This window comes from Caretta caretta, chromosome 9, assembly GCF_965140235.1.
Source record: "Caretta caretta isolate rCarCar2 chromosome 9, rCarCar1.hap1, whole genome shotgun sequence".
NCBI lineage: Eukaryota > Metazoa > Chordata > Testudines > Cheloniidae > Caretta > Caretta caretta.
The window spans coordinates 50,951,185-50,970,349 of NC_134214.1; the positions used below are offsets into that span (position 1 = coordinate 50,951,185).

The 19,165-nt window shown below is 47.9% G+C and overlaps 1 protein-coding gene across 4 annotated transcripts in view; it reads right to left on the reverse strand.

Moving 5' to 3' along the window:
• TRPM2 (transient receptor potential cation channel subfamily M member 2) overlaps nt 1-17,374 on the reverse strand; it is a 59,673-nt gene extending 42,299 nt beyond the window's left edge. For 2 of the 4 annotated variants that reach the window (XM_048864699.2, XM_075132291.1), the window contains exons 1-5: nt 17,228-17,374; nt 8,329-8,578; nt 7,346-7,431; nt 4,403-4,571; nt 3,463-3,643 (exon numbers count right to left, since the gene is read on the reverse strand). In XM_048864699.2, the coding sequence (XP_048720656.1) occupies nt 3,463-3,643; nt 4,403-4,571; nt 7,346-7,431; nt 8,329-8,493 (601 nt within the window). In that variant the 5' untranslated portion in view covers nt 8,494-8,578; nt 17,228-17,374. The remainder of the gene's footprint in view (nt 1-3,462; nt 3,644-4,402; nt 4,572-7,345; nt 7,432-8,328; nt 8,579-17,227) is intronic. The other 2 variants (XM_075132290.1, XM_075132289.1) reach the window with 2 other exon arrangements.
• Between the last annotated feature and the right edge of the window lie 1,791 nt (nt 17,375-19,165).

Sequence of the window (19,165 nt, forward strand, 5' to 3'; positions counted from 1 at the left end):
AGTGGGGTTCCAAAGAGGATGGAGCTCGGTTGTTCTCAGTGGTGGCAAATGACAGAACAAGAAGCAATGGTCTCAAGTTGCAGTGGGGGAGGTCTAGGTTGGATATTAGGAAAAACTATTTCAGAAGGAGGGTGGTGAAGCACTGGAATGGGTTACCTAGGGAGGTGGTGGAACCTCCATCCTTAGAGGTTTTTAAGGCCTGGCTTGAAAAAGCCCTGGCTGGGATATTTTAGTTGGTGTTAGTCCTGCTTTGAGCAGGGGATTGGACTAGATGACCTCCTGAGGTCTCTTCCAACCCTAATCTTCTATGATTCTATGACTAATAACCCCAACTGTTTTGACAGTGCTGTGGGAGTGTCACTGTGTATGCTGGGGTGCATTAATCTCTGAAGAGGGGACAAGTCTCTACCAAGAGTCTAGCTCAGTTGGACTCTCTGAGCAGATCTCATGGTGTGAAGTAGGAGTGCTGGAGCCCCAGAGGTTCAGTCAAGGAGGCAGTGAGGTAGCATGGCTTACCCTGGAGGAAGAGTGAGACCCTGTGGGGGTCTGGCACATTGAAGGGGCACCTCCTGGAGACTGTTCCAAAACTGGGGGTGTAACACCAATCCTGTGGATCCATGACAATCAAACCAGCTGATCAATAGGGAATCATTTGCCCTGCCCCACATCTGCTTATTCTCCTGTATTTGTCAGCTTTAGAAGGCTTGTTTGTGTTTGGTCAATCTCCTCCCATTGTCTGTCTAGTTATTCAAATGCCTAAGGTGGTGACCATACATTGCATAATCTGCTTGATCCTAACAGCTTTTTTAACTCTGCAATGATTTCCAGTTCTTAGCCCGGTTTTTATAATGTGTTAGTTACCACGTCAGCTAATTTGCTCTAACATTACATCTTAAATCCTAGTCTAGACAAGGCCTGTGTGTGTGTACAGCACCAAGTAGAACGGAGCCCTGAGGGTGGTTGAGGTCTCTAGAATCTTCCCTAATACAGACAATAATAACTGCACCAGGGGCAAGGCAGTGAGGAATCAGCCCCAGTGCCTAAGAGTCATGTGAGACCTGAAGAGTTCCCAAGGGCCAATGGGTTTGTCTGGATTGTCTTCTTTCTGCTTGTCCAAGATGGGCCCGAAACACCAAGTTTGGATCCTGATCTGAATTTTTTCAAAGTCTGAGGAATTCTGGCATGAGGTCTGGATTCATTCCCATCTAGAGGTGGGTGAAATTTTTTGGCCAAAACTCTTTGTCGCCAAAAAAAGCACATTTGGGTCGACAGAAACATTTTATGAATTCACCAAATTGTTTCCATTGGAAAAAACAAAACAAAAAAACAAAACTCTGGAAACATCTAATTGTTTTGTAACAACATTTTCCAACCAGAACGTTTCAATTTTTTGATTCAAGACAAAATGTCATTTAGAAATTTCCTGCAGCTTCATTAATTTTTTTTTTTTTTTAGTTCAAAATTGAAACATTTTGTTTTGGGTCAAACTCAACATTGCATCCAACTGAAAACAATTTTGTTTTTTTTTACTACTTTTTAATTCCCTGAAAATTTTGCTTTGGGTCAACCTGAAACTATTTTTAATTTTTTTTCCCTGGAACTGCAAACAACCTGAAAAAATATCACTCGTTCTCCCAGCTCTACTCCCACCTCATTCAAATGTTCAGAATGCAGATTCTTTGCTCCATATTTACTCTGGCTGTCCCTTTCCCAGCAGTAGCTCTTTGAAATAAGAACTGACGAATTGGCTACTTTCTCTGTAGTTCATTGAAATGGCTGTATGGATAGCCTCTGCTGAAGCTTTTATTTGTCACTTCTTGCAGCAGAATCCCAACACAGATCCCGTGGTCTCCTGCAGCAGTCGACATTTGGGCTGGCCTTTCCCCACCACGTGGGAGAACACCAGGCTCACAGAGTATGAGCTACCCCAAGCAAGGACCGTGCCCAGATCCCAGCACAGTGTTACTTCCCATGAGGACCCCTTGGTAATATCAGTAAGGGCAGAATTTGGCTCAGGATATTTCTGTTCATGATTCAGAGAAGGCTAAGAGGTGATTTGATCAGAGTCTATAAGTACCTAGCAAGAAGACTTCTGATGGCACAGGGGTCTATAAACTAGACTCTAATCTAAAACAAGATCCAATGGCTGAAGCTGAAGCTAGATAAATTCAGACTAGAAACAAAGTGCCCATTTTTAACAGTGAGAGCTTACTGAGCAAGACAGTAGATTCTTCACCCCTTGAAGTCAGTACATCAGGACTGGATGTCTTCGTAAATGATGCACTGATGCTCAAAGAGGCAGAACGGGCTCCATATAGGAGTCACGCTGGCCTGCATTAGAGGATCGTAATGGCCCCTTCTGGTCTTAGCTTTGGACTCTATCACTCACTAGGTGATTCCTGGGATTGCATTAATTTTCTGTCTGAGGCATCTCTGCTGGTGTGCAACTGACACTGTATTCTCAGAGATGCCGAGCCAGGCAGCATGCTAATGAGAGGCTTGCGGTGCCAGCATTACTGAAAGAGGACAGCGAGTGACTGGCGGCTGCTCAGCAATGGAAGCGTTTACTAGGAAAGGCTGGTGCAAGGGTCCTGGTGAGATACGGGGCAATGCTGGGGCTGGAACGCAGGAAGGGGTTAGTGCCCTGTGGCATGTATATGAGAGACCAGTGTGCGGATGGTGGGTAGGAGAGGCTGGTAGAAGTGAGAAATATTCACAGGGCTGCAGTGAGCTGAGATGACAGTGCAAGAGGTTTCTCGGTCTGAAAGCAACATTTCAGATCTGTGGGCCACACCCAGAGATAGGCACTCTGGGCCCCTGTACCCCACCCCAATCACTATGATCCTACAGGAAAGCTAAAGGCTTTTCATAGAATCATAGAATCATAGAATATCAGGGTTGGAAGGGACCCCAGAAGGTCATCTAGTCCAACCCCCTGCTCAAAGCAGGACCAATTCCCAGTTAAATCATCAGCTTTTCCCCTGGAGCACATGGTATAAGCAGAGGGCAGGCAGGTGTGAGTCAGGCGGAGGAAAACGCTGGCCCCAAGGGATCAGGAGTCCAAGGACTCATGGAAGGTCACTTACCAAAGCTGCTCACTGACTCGGCAGAGCTCTGGTAACTGTCTGAACTTGCCTGTCTCCAGAGCCCCTGCAGAGGCTGATCTATCGGACTGCTGTCTGGAGAGCTGTGGGCGAACGTCACTGCCCGTCATTCCAGCACTGATGAGCTCGTAGGCCAGGGATGCTGTTCCACAAGGATTTGACACCTTCTATTCTATTCTATTCCCATTCTGACACCACCCTCACCACCGTATTAGCTGAGCTCCTTCCCTAGCACATTATCCCCCATTGGGAACCCCCTAGCGCTTTCCCCCAGGGACGCAAACAGGGCTCTCCTCTAGCGCAGCCCCAGGAATGCTCTGCCCGCCCTCAGGGACTATGTACCACCAGCAGGTGTTACCTGTTGTCTGGGCCACCTTGACCAGCCCCCGTCGGAAGATGTTCTTCAGCCTCGGCATCATGTTGAAATTCTTAGCTCCCCCGGTCACAGAGATGAGCAGGTTGGGCAAGTCGAGGCCCCAGTGCTGAGTCATCAGCTGGTAGATGACGCATGGAGGGGTGTCCGCCGAGACGCGCACATACTGAGGGTGGGGTGCAAAACACAGGGAAGGGACGGAGTAAAACCCACTGCACCTACCCAGAGAGCAAAGCCAGCCAGGAACTCATCCTAGCCAACACAGCAAGAATCAAACTCCTTTCCTCTAGGCAATCAAGTCCAGGCAGCTCCCTTCTCTCCCCACCCCAGTTCCTCACCTTCCTGTAAAGGACCAGGGCTGCGTGGAGAGGAACATCTCCCTCCACTGCCCCATGCATCACCTCAGGGCCAGTCCAGGCTGGCAGCTGAATCTGTCACTGCACAGCACCCCCGAGGTGACAGATTCCCCCCTCTAAGGAGGGGCTGAGATGACAGAGTGACGGATGCTGCTGCTGTTCTAGTGCCAGGCCCTGGGGAGTGTGAGGTTGACTCAGAGCTGGATGCTGTACCTGTTCCCTCCCACCTCCATGGGATTCAGGCCCCAAGGAGTCTAAGGCAGGAGGAGTGGAGGAGGTCGCACACTGAATCTTGGCCCACCAAATGGCTTCAGAGGAGACCTTAGATTTACTTGTCCTGGCCCTGGGCCTCCTTCCCTCTCCCCAGACCTGCTCCGGCGGTTGGCAGGGTGAAGGAGGTGACCCCACCTGCCCCCTCCCTTTCTCTGCTGGGACCAGGGCTGCCTTTGGAGCCTCTCCTCATCTACCATCAAAAGCAGGCAAATACGCCCATTCTATCAGCTGCAAGTGCCAAGCAGCAGGGTTTCAGTATGGGATCCCTTTCCCCTAGACACTAGGGACTGACCCACCTTTCCCACCTTTGGTCCCAGACCTACAAAGCTGATATCACCAAATGCGTCCGTCGGCATTTCTTGGATGTGCCTCTTGGGGTCCCATTCTTTCCCCAGGAAAACAGATGGCTTTGTAGCCTCTTCCAGGTGCTGTTCCCTGGGGTAACCACACTCACACATGACCCTCCTGCAAGAAAACAGCATCAGCAACTCCCTGAACTCAAAAGGGGAGTCTCTGGCAGTTACAGGCAGATGAGTGGATATTAGGAAAAACTTTTTCACTAGGAGGGTGGTGAAACACTGGAATGCGTTACCTAGGGAGATGGTGGAATCTCCTTCCTTAGAAGTTTTTAAGGTCAGGCTTGACAAAGCCCTGGCTGGGATGATTTAGTTGGGCATTGGTCCTGCTTTGAGCAGGGGGTTGGACTAGATGACGTCCTGAGGGTCCCTTCCAACCCTGATATTCTATGATTCTATGAGTCTGTTGAGTCTATGAGTATGAGACTGGAAGCAGTGGCAATGGCTTACTTTGAAAATTCCCGACACCAGCCCCTAGGGAGCTTATATCTCCTGCCCAGCTTGCCCATCAGCTATTGGCTATGGAGGAGAAATCACTGTGAGGAAGAGATCATTGTGCATGGTAGAACGCAGCAAAAATCAGCATTTCCATTCTGCAGGACATTCCGATATCTGGACATTGTTTTCACCCCAAATTAAGCCAAAATATATTTTAAAAATTGTGGAACAAAAAGTTCTGGAAAATATTGATTCAGAAATGGAAAATCATTTTGTTCTGAGTCAGTTCAATGTTAAGTTACACATCCCAGTAGTGCCTTGCATTGTCTCTTGGGAGGTGTAGTTCTGGGTGCTTCATGTCCTAATGCCCCCAATGGCAGGTCTCCATGGCAAGACTACATCTCCTGTGATGCACTATAGTCAGCTCCCATGATGCACCACACAGGTCAGTCTGAAGGGACACCACATGCTGCACCATGGGACATGTAGTCCAGCCCTGGAGCTCAGCCCATGGGGGAGAATCACCTGGAACTACAACTCCCATGAGGCAATGCACCACCAAAGGGAAAAACAATCCAATGGTGAATGGACCCAAAATGAAATAGTTCATGAAATATTTTTCCATTGGAATATTCAAAAATTTAGGCAAAATAGAAATTTTCACATAGAAAATTTTAACTTTGCAGAAACTGCATTTTCCATCAACAAGTCGTTTTGATTGAAAATTCCCAACCAGCTGTTGGGCAGAGTGCTTTGCACCACTGACCTGTTAAGTGTGGTAGAAGCTCACTAATCTGCACCAGTGTCCAGGAGACCTGATGCACACTGCTCAGTGCTGTGAACTAGTCAGTAGGTGAACAAGCAATCAGGAGCCACATCAAGGCACCTGCATTGCAGAAGGAACCCAGTTCTCTTAGTCTGGCAAGCGTGTTTCCTATTATTATAGATGACAGTACTTCATAACAATGTAACAAGCCAAGACTTGTAGTTAAGCATTGGACCGATTCCCTGTGTGAGCTCAGGCCTCAACTCTGTGGATCTCAGCTCTCCAACTCCTAAAAGAGGATAACGGTTCTTCCGGCGTCTGTCTATTGGTTTGTCAGCTCTTTGGGGAAGGGGCTGTCTCCTACTGTGTGCACTGCCTAGCACAGTGGACCCTTGATCTCAGTGGGGACTCTAAATGCTGCAATAGTAATACATTACTGTAGTATATTTTCCTGAAGTAAATGCAACCTCACTACAGTCATCAGCAACGAGCAGTGACAACACTGGAGATTTTATGAGGATTACCCATGTTTGCAACTTTGCCTGGGAGAGTAGTTCCCCAGATTTTGATCCTGACATTACATTAGAGCTGATCAACAATTTTGTTGGATTTTTGACTAAAATAATGTTTTTGTGAAAGCATCTGCCTTCTGCAAAAAAATTCAGTTTTCTGTTCAAAAACAGAACACCCAAAAAACTGAAATGTTTTGGGCCAAAACCCCAAATATTTCCATCTGGAAATACTGCTGCAGAGCCTCATGGAAATTGTAGTTCAGTTTCTTTATATCTCCATTCACTTCTATGGGCGGGGCTCCCCAGCTGGACTACACCTCCCATGATGCACCGTCACCAGGGACTCTCATGCTGCACCACCTTCCCTCTCCAAGAGAGGAGACTGTGATGCATCAGGGGAAATATCCAAGCAGACAGCTCAGCCTATAAATAATAATTCCTATAATGCTTAGCTGTTTATACAGTGCTTGCCATCAGAAGATCTCAAAGCACTTTTCAAAGGGTAGTAACTGTCATAAGTATACATTATTATGTAAGTATACATTGTCAGTATAAAGAAAAGGAGCGAGGGTGGCCACTCACGCATTCCCAGAAAATGTGGTACTTCTGGGAATGGCATGGACCCACCCCCACTGGCATGACCCTGCACTCATAGTAAGTGTAAGGTCACACCACTTGGAGGACACCATTTGGAAGAGCATGCCACTCCACCCCCACCAGTGTGACCTTGCACCCAGCTGAATGGCCTGCCTGATGGGAGCATGTGGCATCAGAACTACAACTCCCATGAGGTATCATGGCTGCATTTGCAAATCAAAATATATCCATTTTCAAATTTCCACCAAAAAAATCCAAATTTTCTGTAGAAAATTTAAACAAAAACTACATTTTTTTGTTTTTGTTTCCATCAAAGTTTTCCACAGGAATAAGAACAACATTTTTCAACCAGCTGTGCTTAGCATTGTGGAATCAGCTGAAGAAACACAACATTTCTTCTCCAGGAAATCTTTTCCTGTATTCTCTTTGTGCGGCTCCCAGACCATCACTGCACTCCTCTCCTCGTAGCAGAAATGGGCTTAACACTGGATGTTGATTCTACTTTCCTGCAATGTGGGTGGAAAGTAAGAAGCAGACGGAAGGGGGAAAACATCCATGCATTTGGCTTACCCAGTATCTGACATTTGGGAACTTTCAACAAAGTACACACACTCCTTCTTCCTGATGTTTTCAGAAATCCATGAGCTGAGATTCTCCTATGGTGGGGGAGAGAATAAGGGGAACAGTAGGCCTACATGGTTTCAGACAAAGACCAGATTACATAGGTTCCTACAACTGATCCACAGAAAAAGGGGCACATCACAGATGCAGTGTGCAAGGGCTCTCAGCCAGTACATAGAGAAACAAAGGTCACAACTGCAAGAAACCCCAGGGGAATTTGACACTTTCAGTTAGACAGCTAGCAGAGTGAGGACTCTGCCAGCACACTGTGTACCAGAGAGATAGACGTGTGCCCAAAGCTGAGGATGACAAGACATGAAGGAGCAGCGAGGGCTGAGTCTAACAGCTTATTCACACTTTGAATTTGTTGCAGGTTAACTTGAGTTATTTCATGTTAAATTGGTGGGGGCTTTGTCTGGTCACACAGGAAGAAAGGAGTTGTGGCTCCTTTAAGGAATCCCCCCTCCTTAGGGTTGGAAAGTGGGCAGAGGGAAGGGGGCATCACCTGAGCAGGGGATTGGCCAGAGGGGCTCAGGTGCGCCACTGGCCCCTGCAGACAAGGATTAAGGTATGTGAATGCCCTGCCCTCTCTCACTCCAGAAGCATCAGAACAGCTCTGGGACTGAGGGTGATGCTGTTAGTGGGTTTGTTTTCACCTTGTGTGAATGGGATTGTCAGAACGGTTCTCTTCCATGTGTCCACTTCTCCCAGGGCACTTTGTCTGTCTCCCTGGCTATTGGAGAAAAGCATGTAATGACCCTAACTACTACCTCCTCCAAATGATACTCTGTCCCTGGACTGAGAGCCCCTTTCAGCCTACTCCCACCAACCCACCCCTGGGCTTGGAGCATCTCCTGGTTATGCCCCTGACTCTTACACATGGTCAGTGTATTTGCTGGCCTCCCCCTAACCTTGGCATTGTCTAAACTTGCCTTTTCATTATTGCCAGTGGCAAAGTGAGCCTTCCTCTTGCTCTTACAGAAGCCACTATTGCTGCGTCTGAGGTTGGGAACCATTTTGAGGTCGCAGATCTTGGGATGCACAACGTAGCTGTCTCCCTCATCAGGGCAGACTCCATTCAGCTCTAGGGGTAGCATTCTGGCTTGCCTGCCACTCCCAGCTACGGGGCAGGTCTCTCGTCACCCTCAACACAGCCTCTCGAATTTGTTACGCCGAGAAGTCCTGAAATGCAATGAAACAGAAAATAGTAAACATGCATCAGAAACACAAGGAAACTCTAGCTGGTGCTTTTGCTGCTAGGAGAACACCCCTCACCATGAATCCTCTCCCTCCAATCCCAACATGCTTTGGGGTTTGTTTCAGATGTGAGCTAGACCAGTTATGCTATGAGCTAGACAGCACAGACTTCTAAATTAATCTGCTGTTTTCCTACAACAGGCCCCGAATGAATGATCACAGAATCGTAGAAATGTAAGGCTGGACAGGACCTCGAGCCGTCATCTAGCCCATCCACCTGCATGGAGGCAGGACCAAGTAAACCTAGACCATCCTTGAGAGGTGTTTGTCCAACCTGTTCTTTAAAACCTCCAATGAGGGGGATTCCACAACCTCTTTCAGCAACTTGGTTCAGTGTTTCACTATTCTTATAATTAGAAAGTTCTTCCTAATATCTAACCTAAATCTCCCTTGCTGCAAATTAAACCAATTAAATGATGAAATAGGGAAGATTTTAACTACAAAAATAAAACTAAACAGTAACATACACTGCATCTATATTTATGTGTTCATATTAATATGTATGCCTAGTTGTAGGCTCATATCTATATCACCGACAGCTGAGTTGTTAATTTTTTGTCTATAACCCATGGCATATGACCCAGAGACACAACCACAGACCATTCTCCAAATCAGCCACTCATTAATAACCATAGACACCGCCATCTTCTGTTACCCTCCATACACAGAGCAGAGATTCAACTCCTCACTCAGCTCAACACATCACATCTCCCACACACAGCCCAGAAATGATACCTTGCCCACCCGAAGCCATTATTCCACCAAATGGGAAAATACCCAATCTATCCGATCCACCCTCTCTCTATAGATTAGAAATCCCATGTGTCTTCCCTATTCACCCTGCTAGGGTGAGTCAAGGACCTTCCGGCTACACACCAGCTATCCACCTTCATCCAGGTTGCTCTGTGCATACAGATCAAACCCTCAGCTACCCCCTGCACCACACCCGGCTAGTATGTTACTTGCCCTGTCTTTAGAATGTCAGGCAGCCAGAGTGCATGCTCCCTCCTTTCAAAGGGTGTAGCACCCTCCAAGCTCACCCTCACTCCCAGATCCCCAGGGTGAGGTCTAGGCACACTGCCTGTGGGAGCCCTACTGGACTGACAGACTCTACCTGTAGCTGTGGTCTAAAGCCACAACTGCGCCCTCAGTGTCATGAGGCTAAATTTCATTTATGTCTGCGGAGCACTTTAAGATCTTCAGCTGGAACGTGCTATAAAAAGGCAATGTGTTATGATTATTATTTATTCATACACCTGCAGAACGATTCAGCCTCCACCACATCACAGTCTGGCTGGGACATGAGCAAATAAGCCAGTTTTCCAGCAATGGGATAGGATGAAATGTTGTAGTCTTGATGTACAGTTGTTTTCTTGGAAGTGCTAATTTTTTTGTCTCCCCCATTAAGGTCCCTGAGATGCTACGGCTAATTCAGTAGGTTGCACAGTATGAGACCAATGCCCCAGTATGGCACTAGCTGGTGTAACCGTGCTGCAAATGCTACATTTCACATAAAAATATTTTTGTAAAAATAAGTTCCTGTCCTCTTTTGCTCATTGCCATCCTCTCTGGCACTTTCCATAGATTTCAGACCAGAAGGGACCACTGTGATCATCTAGTCTGCCCTCCTGTGTAACACAAGCCATAGGACAGCCCTGAATTAACTCCTGTTTGAACTAGAGCGGATCTTCTAGAAAAACAACCAACCATCCAATCTTGATTTTAAAATGGCCAGTGATGGAGAATCTACCACAGCTGTGGGGAAATTGTGCTAATGGTTACTTACTTTCACGGTTACAAATGCACACCTTATTTCTAGCCTGAATTTACCTAGCTTCCAGCCCTTGGAAGCTTGTTACACCTTTGTCTGCTAGACTCAAGAGCTTCCAATTTCTGTTCCTCATGGAGGCACTTGAAAAGTTGCCCCACAACCTTCTCTTGGTTAAGCTAAACATATTGAGTTCCTTAAGTCTATGTAAAGCCCAGTGGGTCTTAAACCTAGCCCTGCAGAGCTGCTAGGCAGCAAACAGCACCATGCTACCACCAAGCAGCAGCTGTAACCAGCTCCAGCTCCACTACCTACAACCAGCTGTGGACACAGCCCCTAGGAAGTCCCGCCTCAAGGGGACAGACAGGCAGCAACCTCATGGCTCCTGATTGGCTCCCTTCCATATATAAACCCCAGGGGTACTCCAGGAAGTCTCCAGGCAACAGTGTGGATCTCCAATAGCTACTATTACTGGGCTTGATTTGGACCTTGCCTCCTGACCTTTGGTATTGACCCTAGCCTGGAACCTGACTATAGACTCCTCTGCTGCTCTCAGCCTCAGGTTTGACCCAGCTCTGACCTTTGGTCCTGACTACCCTGGATAGGATCCTGACAGCCTATCACTATAAGGCAGGTTTTTTAATCCTTTAATCATTCTCGTGGTTCTTCATTGAACCCTCTCCAACTTAACAACATCCTTCTTGAATTGTGGGCACCAGAACTGGACATGTTCTGGTAACAGTTGCACCAGTGCCAAATACAGAAGTAAAATAACTTCTCTACTCCCACTCGGGATTCTCCTGTTCATGAAGGGTTGCTTTAGCCCTTTCGGTCAGAGAGTTGCACTGGGAGCTTGGATTCAGCTGACTATATACCATGACTGCCTAGTCTTTCTCAGACTCACTGCTTCCCAGGATAGTCCCTCATCCTGCATGTTCTCCATTCTTTGGACCTAAATGTATGGCTTTGTATTTGATCATATTAAAATGCATGTCCGCTTGTGCCTAGGTTGCTCTGTACCAGGGACCTGCCCTCTCTATTTACCACTCCCCCAGTCTTTGAGTAGGAGTAGCTACCTTATTAACCTCAGAGTCCTGATCACACTGCATTCTGCCTTTTGTACTTACACTCCCCATGCATTTTCAAACTGCACCTTGTATCCTAAAGTGGTGCATAGCTATGAACAGTTGTACAGGTGCAGTATTCCATCCCAGAGGTAGCTGCAATTCACCCCGGGAGAAGTGTGTCCTCTGTGGTTATGTGTCTGATGATCTCAAAGGAAACAGGCTGGACATCGAGAGGCAAAGACCGCTAATCCTTGATGGTATTATACCTTGATAGTAGCAACTCCTACGACTAAGCTTGCCCAGCATGGCTAATTATAACCCCAGGTTGAATTGCTTTGCCAGTTGTTCAGGCTGCAATTGTCTATGTTTGCTCTCTGCCTCAGGCTGAATGACCTTTGGGAAGAGTTCAGTCATTTCTGTCACAGCTGGGAATAGAATCCAAGTCTCCACTATCTTACCCCCAGTTCTCAGCTGCTTAGCCCCACACTTCTCAGGCGGAAGAAGGAAGGGAAAGGGAACTACTCTATGTACTTAGCTATGTGCCTGTGAAATGGGGCTACTCCTGCATAGGTTGCCCACAGTTTCTATAGCCCAGATTTTAAAAGGTATTTAGGATCTAGGCACATATGTCTTGCATCCCCCTTTAGTGGCTGGTCTACAGAAGAGCTCACACCCTTCTGCCACTGGTAGCTAATGGAGTTAGCCCTTTGCTCAAATGGTGGAGGGCTGTGCTATGGGGGCGAAGACCATGGACCGATGGCCCTGTTGATGCCTGGTTGGTTATCTCACTGTTGAAATGGATAGATTGTGTATCTTTCTTTTAAAATAACCTGGGAAATTACATACAATAAACTAGATTAACATTCTTTTAATCAGCTTGCAAAGTCAAGCACTGAAAAGTTAGGAAACACCAAAATGAAGACAAACCCATGCAACCTTACTTCAGCTCTCTCATGCATTATGATGCTGTCTTTAATTTAACGATCACACACTGTATCTCCCCCCCCCCCGCCCTCCAACAGAACCACTGCCTCATTCAGTGCACAGGCTGGATGGTGCTCCCTGAATGCATTGGAGTTAAACAGGAAATGAAGCTACTGTTGGTAGAATCCCTAGCTTTTTCACTGCAAAGGTTGGAAAGTGTGTCAGGAATGAGGCAGAAAACTACAGGAGGAACAAGAATGGGCATGTGGTTAAGGCAGCTGACTGCAACCAAGGAGACCTAGGTTCTGGCCTTTGCTCTCCTACATGCAGATGTTGGCTAGATCATCACACCAAATGTTTCCACAGGTGGCCTCCAGTTCTCTACTTCTCATTTTCTGTGAGTCTAACTTGAGATACCTCATTTAAGGGCTGAATATCCACACATGGGACTGAAGTCAATAGGTTGTGTGGGTGCTCGGCCCCTATGAAAAATTTCAAAACCATTGAAATAATTTAGCAACTTACATCCCACTTTCAAAAGTGACTCAGGGGCATGCAGGAGCTGAAATCCCATTGACTTGCAGGGAGACGTGGGCTTCTTCGGCCCAGAGCCTCAAAGGCTTTTAGGCTCTTAGGCTTTCATGCTCCCATGGATGTCAATGGGAGCTAGGTACCTAAGTGCCTTTGAGCATCTTAGCCCTGTGTGCCTAGCATTCATTGCCATCCTTTGGCATACGCAGACAACGCGGCTGCGTAGGGCCCCTGAAAATTTGGGGCACCAGTGGGTGTTAGTGTCCACCCTCCCGGCTCTTCCTATCCCTGTTCTGACACTTCCTGCAGACTCCCACAGCTGGCTGCTGCAGCCTGGTGAGTCTTCCTCGGGAGGGGATTGAATAGTTAAAAGTGAAAAAGCTTCTAGCCTGCTAGACCTATTAGCACAACATTGAAACTGTTAGAGCCATTCAAGTGGTAATGATTCCATTTAACAGTCATTTGCCAAGCCCCAGGTATTATACTGTCAGTTTCTGAATTTACTGACAAAAACATTGTGTATCACTGTAATATTTACTCAGAACATGTTAGTCTACAGGACCTTAGTTTAAAATTTGCTTTAAAAATATTTCATTAGTGAGTTGAAGATTATAAAATCACATCTCTAAAAAATCCTTGCATAGATTTTTAGATGTACAATGATCTTTAGCCTTAAATGCTTGGATCTTCAGACATAGTTTTTTAAATAAATCCTTCAAAAGACCACCCTTATCTAAAATACACATTTTAATTACTATAGTAAAAAAAAAAAAAAACCTTGCTTCCAAAGTCTTCCTGTCCTTTCTGTCCATCCCTTTCTCCCTTCACACACACAACCCCCTCACCCCCACCCCAAAGAGAGCCCTTAAAGGGAAAACACCCCTTTCCTTCCAGATAGCTGGACAAAGAGTTTCCCTTTCTTTACTTCTGACTATCTGATGAACTAGTTTTAAGAGAACCCTCCAGCAAAATCAGTACCTTAGTAAAATATAAAATCCTTTGTTGTGCCTAAAATCTTTGGAAACATATATTATTTTTAAAGTTGGTGAAATGTCATTGTCTGTTATGGAGATAACAAATTTCATTGCCTATTGTTCAACATATTTATTGTTATGGAGATCACACAAAGTAAATTAGTGTTCCCTTTTTCTAAAAGCAATGAACATGTTATGAACACACTAAACCTCTGTGACTGATTAATTTAAAATAATGTCTTTGTTTCACTGAGTTAAATATGTAGTAATCTGGAATGATTGATCAGGAATTATGTCTCCCCCTACCCATCTCTTTTCCAAGATGAAAAGTCTCAGTCTTATTAATCTCTCTCTTCATAGAGGTATGGAATGGCTTCCGTATGAGGAGAGATTGATAAGACTGAGACTTTTCAGCTTGGAAAAGAGACGGCTAAGGGGAGATATTTGAAGTCTATAAAATCATGACTGCTGTAGAGAAAGTAGATGAAGTGTTGTTTACTACTTCTCATAACACAAGAACTAGGGGTCACCAAATGAAATTAATAGGCAGCAGGTTTAAAACAAATAAAAGGAAGTATTTCTTCACACTGCGCACAGTCAACCTGTGGAACTCCTTGCCAGAGAATGTTGTGAAGGCCAAGACCATAAGAGGGTTCAAAAAAGAACTAGATAAATTCATGGAGCGTAGGTCCATCAATGGCTATTAGCCAGGGTGGGCAGGGATGGTGTCCCTAGCCTCTGTTTGCCAGAAGCTGGGAATGAGCGACAAGGGATGGATCACTTGATGATTACCTGTTCTGTTTGTTCCCTCTGGGGCACCTGGCACTGGCCACTGTCAGAAGACAGGATACTGGGCTAGATGGACCTTTGGTCTGACCCAGTAGGGTCATTCTTATGTTCTTATTACTTTTATGAAGGCTTAAGAGTACATTTAAAATATAAAATCAGCTTAGAAATGCCAATTAAGAAAATGTAAAACAGAGAAGAGCTGCATCATGTATTCCATAATATTTAATGACAGGTTTCAGAGTAGCAGCCGTGTTAGTCTGTATTCGCAAAAAGAAAAGGAGTACTTGTGGCACCTTAGAGACTAACCAATTTATTTGAGCATAAGCTTTCGTGATGATGCATCCGATAATATTTAATGTTGTATTCAGCAAGACAGCTGACTTTCCCTTAACTACGAAGTTTTTGCAAATAAATGTCTGACAAACTTCAGGGCAGCTCAAAAAACCTGTGACTGACATTTTTTTTTATTCCCAAGCTTAGAGCTTTTAATTAGGTACCTTCTGCATGCCCATTCTGCGGTGAGGGAGCGCATACGGGGGTGTCTGTGGGGAACTGTGACTCTCCGCTGCCGTGAGGTGGGCCAGGCGTCTCGCTATCCTTTGCTGCCTCATCCCTTCCCCCTCGCCCCCCTGCTGGGCTGCCGTCGAGCATAGGGGCACCAGTTTAATAATACTGCGTAGGGCCCCATAAATCCTAAGGACGGCCCTGCTAGCGTTCTTTAGAAAATGGAACAAAGGCTCCTAAATCATTTAGCTGCATATTATTATCTCCATGTGTCCAAGGGGGCTGCCAAGATCAAAAGCTGGAAAAAATGTACACTACCTTTTGGGGACCTCACTGATTGGTGTCTCAAGCTGGGCCCCCATGGGTAAAATTTTCAAAAACTGCTATCTCACAAGGGAGTCATAAAGACAAAATCACTAATATTTGGGAATGAGGCACTCATGATGAGCAAGTGCCTCATAGTGATAAGCAAGCCCAGAGTCTGATAATTCTGTATTTAGTGGCTATTTGGGATGGTTTGCAGTAAATAAGGCCTCGGGAGGTTACACACTGAATGATGAGTGGAGAGAGAGAAATACTGAGAAGCTTCCACGTTCCCAGAGTACTAGCCACCCATAGGCAGCAAGTTATATGGGCCTGGGGTGCCCATGCTCCACCAATATTCAAGAATTGGGGCCCGGCTCCACCAATGTTTGGGCTTATATTTTCAGAGCTGTCCTGTCCATGGGATGGACCGGGGCAATTGCCCCAGGCCCCATGCTTTGGGAGGTCCTGCGCTTCAGGGGGACATGGGGTCCACAGTGGCCTGGGGGGTTAGCAAGGGGCCTGACTTGGCAGCCGTGAGCGACCCGGCCCCAGCCCCCTCTGCTCCGCTCCACCCCACACCTCCTCTTCCCACTCTGCCCACACTCCACCCCTTCCTCCAAGCCCCCATCCTGCCTCTTCCCGCCCCTGCTCTGCCCCCTCCCTGCCCCCATTCCACCCCAAGCCCCGGTCCCCACCTGCCTCTTTCCAGCTTCCCCATGAGCGTCGCCAGGAGCCAGCAGGGCAGAGCAGAGAGGGCTGGGGCAGCGTCACTCGCTGCTGCTGGCACCAGGCCCACTGCTAACCCCTCCAGGCTGCCCTGGATCCTGTGTCCCCCTGAAGCACAGGGCCCTCCAAAGTGCAGGGCTGGGGGGCGGTTTCCCTGGTCTGTCCTATGGATGGGATGGCTCTGCTTGGACCCATTCTGGGCACCACCAAAAATTATACAAACCTGGCGCCCATGTAGCCACCCTCTGCATGGAATGAGGCAGGGACTTTTTTGGGGGGAAAAACAGTATCTTGGCTAAAGAGGGCCTTGGCCTACACCAAAGAAATCCTCAACATGCACTAGAGATGGCTGAACAAAATCACAGTTATTTAATATTGTATTTTGCTCAATACCTCCATCAAACTGCAGAAGGCAATCCCATCTCACCCTCTCTGGTATCTGCTTGTATAGAGACCAGGATAAAACTCAGGCCTGTGGTACACTCTAAACTAGCCAGCAGTGCCTAGCACGCACAGCGCTCACTGACAGGCGTTCACACAGGGCCCTCCGATGGGCACTGCATACACAGGAGCCTACTAAGAGAAAGCACAGGCACAAAGGATTCCACAAGGGGGACACACGCACATCTTCCAAGGTGGACACGCACACAGCCTATCTTACAGGGAGCACATGCACACAGGAGCTCTCACGTGTCACATGCATACATGCGCATGGCGTGGTGAGGACCCCAAAGTGGTTTTAAATGGATTAAAGGGTTCTTGCAGCCCTGCCCTACAGAATAGTTGCAGGTAGCCTGATTCCTGAGCAATTTTGGACAGCCCTCAGGGGCATTTCTGTCAGATTCTGTCCTTCTGCAGGGCACTGGTTGCTACTGACATTGTCTGGGACAGCCATTCCCAGGCTTTGCAGCTTCCAGGCCCTGACTGAAGTTCCTGAAAATCTGCTAAGACCCGACACAGAAACTGTACATTCCAAACAATGTACCTGCCTGCACCTGCTGTGCAGCCTCCTCCTGCATCTCCTGCTCAGACGTTCGGTGCCAGACATGGGGAATGTCCCTTCGACTCCCCCTCCAGGCAGGTCAGTTGACTAGCTGAGACCCAGGTGATGAGAGAAGAATCAGCTGAGGCATCTCTGAACTGACTGACTGCAGTTAGGAGGAGGAGACGGGGCTGCTGCTGGCAGCCTTCCAGCAAATCAGACTGCAGAAGCAGTCCCTAGACCTGCTAGGGAGCTTTAGGCATAAGGACAATCCAGAGTTTGCTAGACCTTGGTGAGTCACATACCCTTTGTAAACTGCAGAGGAACCCTTTCCATTCCACAGCCTGACAAGGCACTTTCTTTCTCCTGAGTAGCTTCATCTTAACAATGCAAATGATAGTCCAAAATCTGAACCACTCTTCACAACTCTTAATCAGTGGCTGCTTTGTTATGTATGAGGGCCCCATTTGCAAGAATACTTGCTGAAAAGAATAGCATATCCACTGCTTAGATGGAGACTTGGGTCCATTTATTTCCAAGCCTGGCAAGTCCAGAGTAGATAACAAATCTCACTATACTTAGCATTATATCCAGTAAACACTTTAAACCTTAAATTACTGTTCATGGAAATAAAGTCACATTTCACATACATTCTCTCTCCTATTATGCAGTTGAGGTGCAGGAGGAGACTCCAGTCTGGGGGGTGGGGCTGAGGGATTTAGAGTGCGGGAGGAGGCTGCAGGTTGAGGCAGGGGATTGGGGTGCAGGAGAGGGTACGGGCTCTGGGCTGGGGGTGAGGGCTCTGGGGTGCAGCCAGGGAAGAGGGGTTTGGAGTGCAGGAGGGGGCTCCAGGCTGGGGGGTGGGGATGAGGGGTTCAGGGTGTGGGAGGGGTCTCTGGGCTGGGATTTGGGATGAAGAGGGGTGAGGGCTCTGGGCTAGGGTTGTGGGCTCTGGGGTGAGGCTGAGGATGAGGGGTTTGGGGTGTAGGAGGGGGGTCCGGGTTTGGGGGGCCTTAGGGCTGGAGCTGAGGGTTGGGGCTCATGGTTGGGGTGCAGGCTTACCTTGGGCGGCTCCCGGTTGGCAGTGCTGCGGGTCTAAGGCAGGCTCCCTGGCTGACCTGGCACAGCACTGCGCCCCAGAAGCATCCGGCAGGTCCGGCTCCTAGTCGGGGGGGCAAGGAGGCTCCACACGCTGCTCTCGCCCACGGGCACCGCCCCCCCCCCAGCTCCCATGGGAGTGCAGAGCCAGTGTGTGGGGCAGGGGCAGCACGCGGAACCCCGTGACACCCCCCTTGGAGTCGGACCTGCTGGCGACTTCTGGGGTGCAGCACGGTGCCAGGCCAGGTAGGGACTAGCCTGCCTTAGACCTGCAGCACCGCTACCTGGACTTTTAGTGGCCCAGTCAGCAGTACTGACCGGAGCTGCCAGGGTCCCTTTTCGACCGGGCTTTTCAGTCGAAAACCGGACACCTGGCAACCCTAGCGAAGGTGGCTGGTGAAAGCTCATGTGTCCCTACAGAACAGAGCTGGGAAGAGAAACATCTCGTTACAGAGCGACCGTTTACCTTGCTGTTGGGGATAGGCCCTCAGTGGAGGATTAGGCCCTCTGCACCTCTGTACCATGGATGCAATAGCACTTCTCTCCCACGCCGGGGGGAGAGGGAGGGAGCACATTAACACATGGGCAGTGGGTAGATCCTGGGGCTGGGCCAGTGCATGTTCTACAGCAGGGAGCAGGGAGTGGAGCCCCCCAACGCAAAGAGACCCACAGCTTAGAGCCTGCTGTCCCTTCTTCCCCACCCTCCGGGCTTGTCTACACTGGCAAGTTTTGTCACCAAAAACAGCCTTTTGGCAACAAAACAGCAAGAGCGTACACACTACAATGTGACTTTTGTCGCGAAAAACGCCCACTTTTGGCAACAAAAAACTTCCAACCCTATGA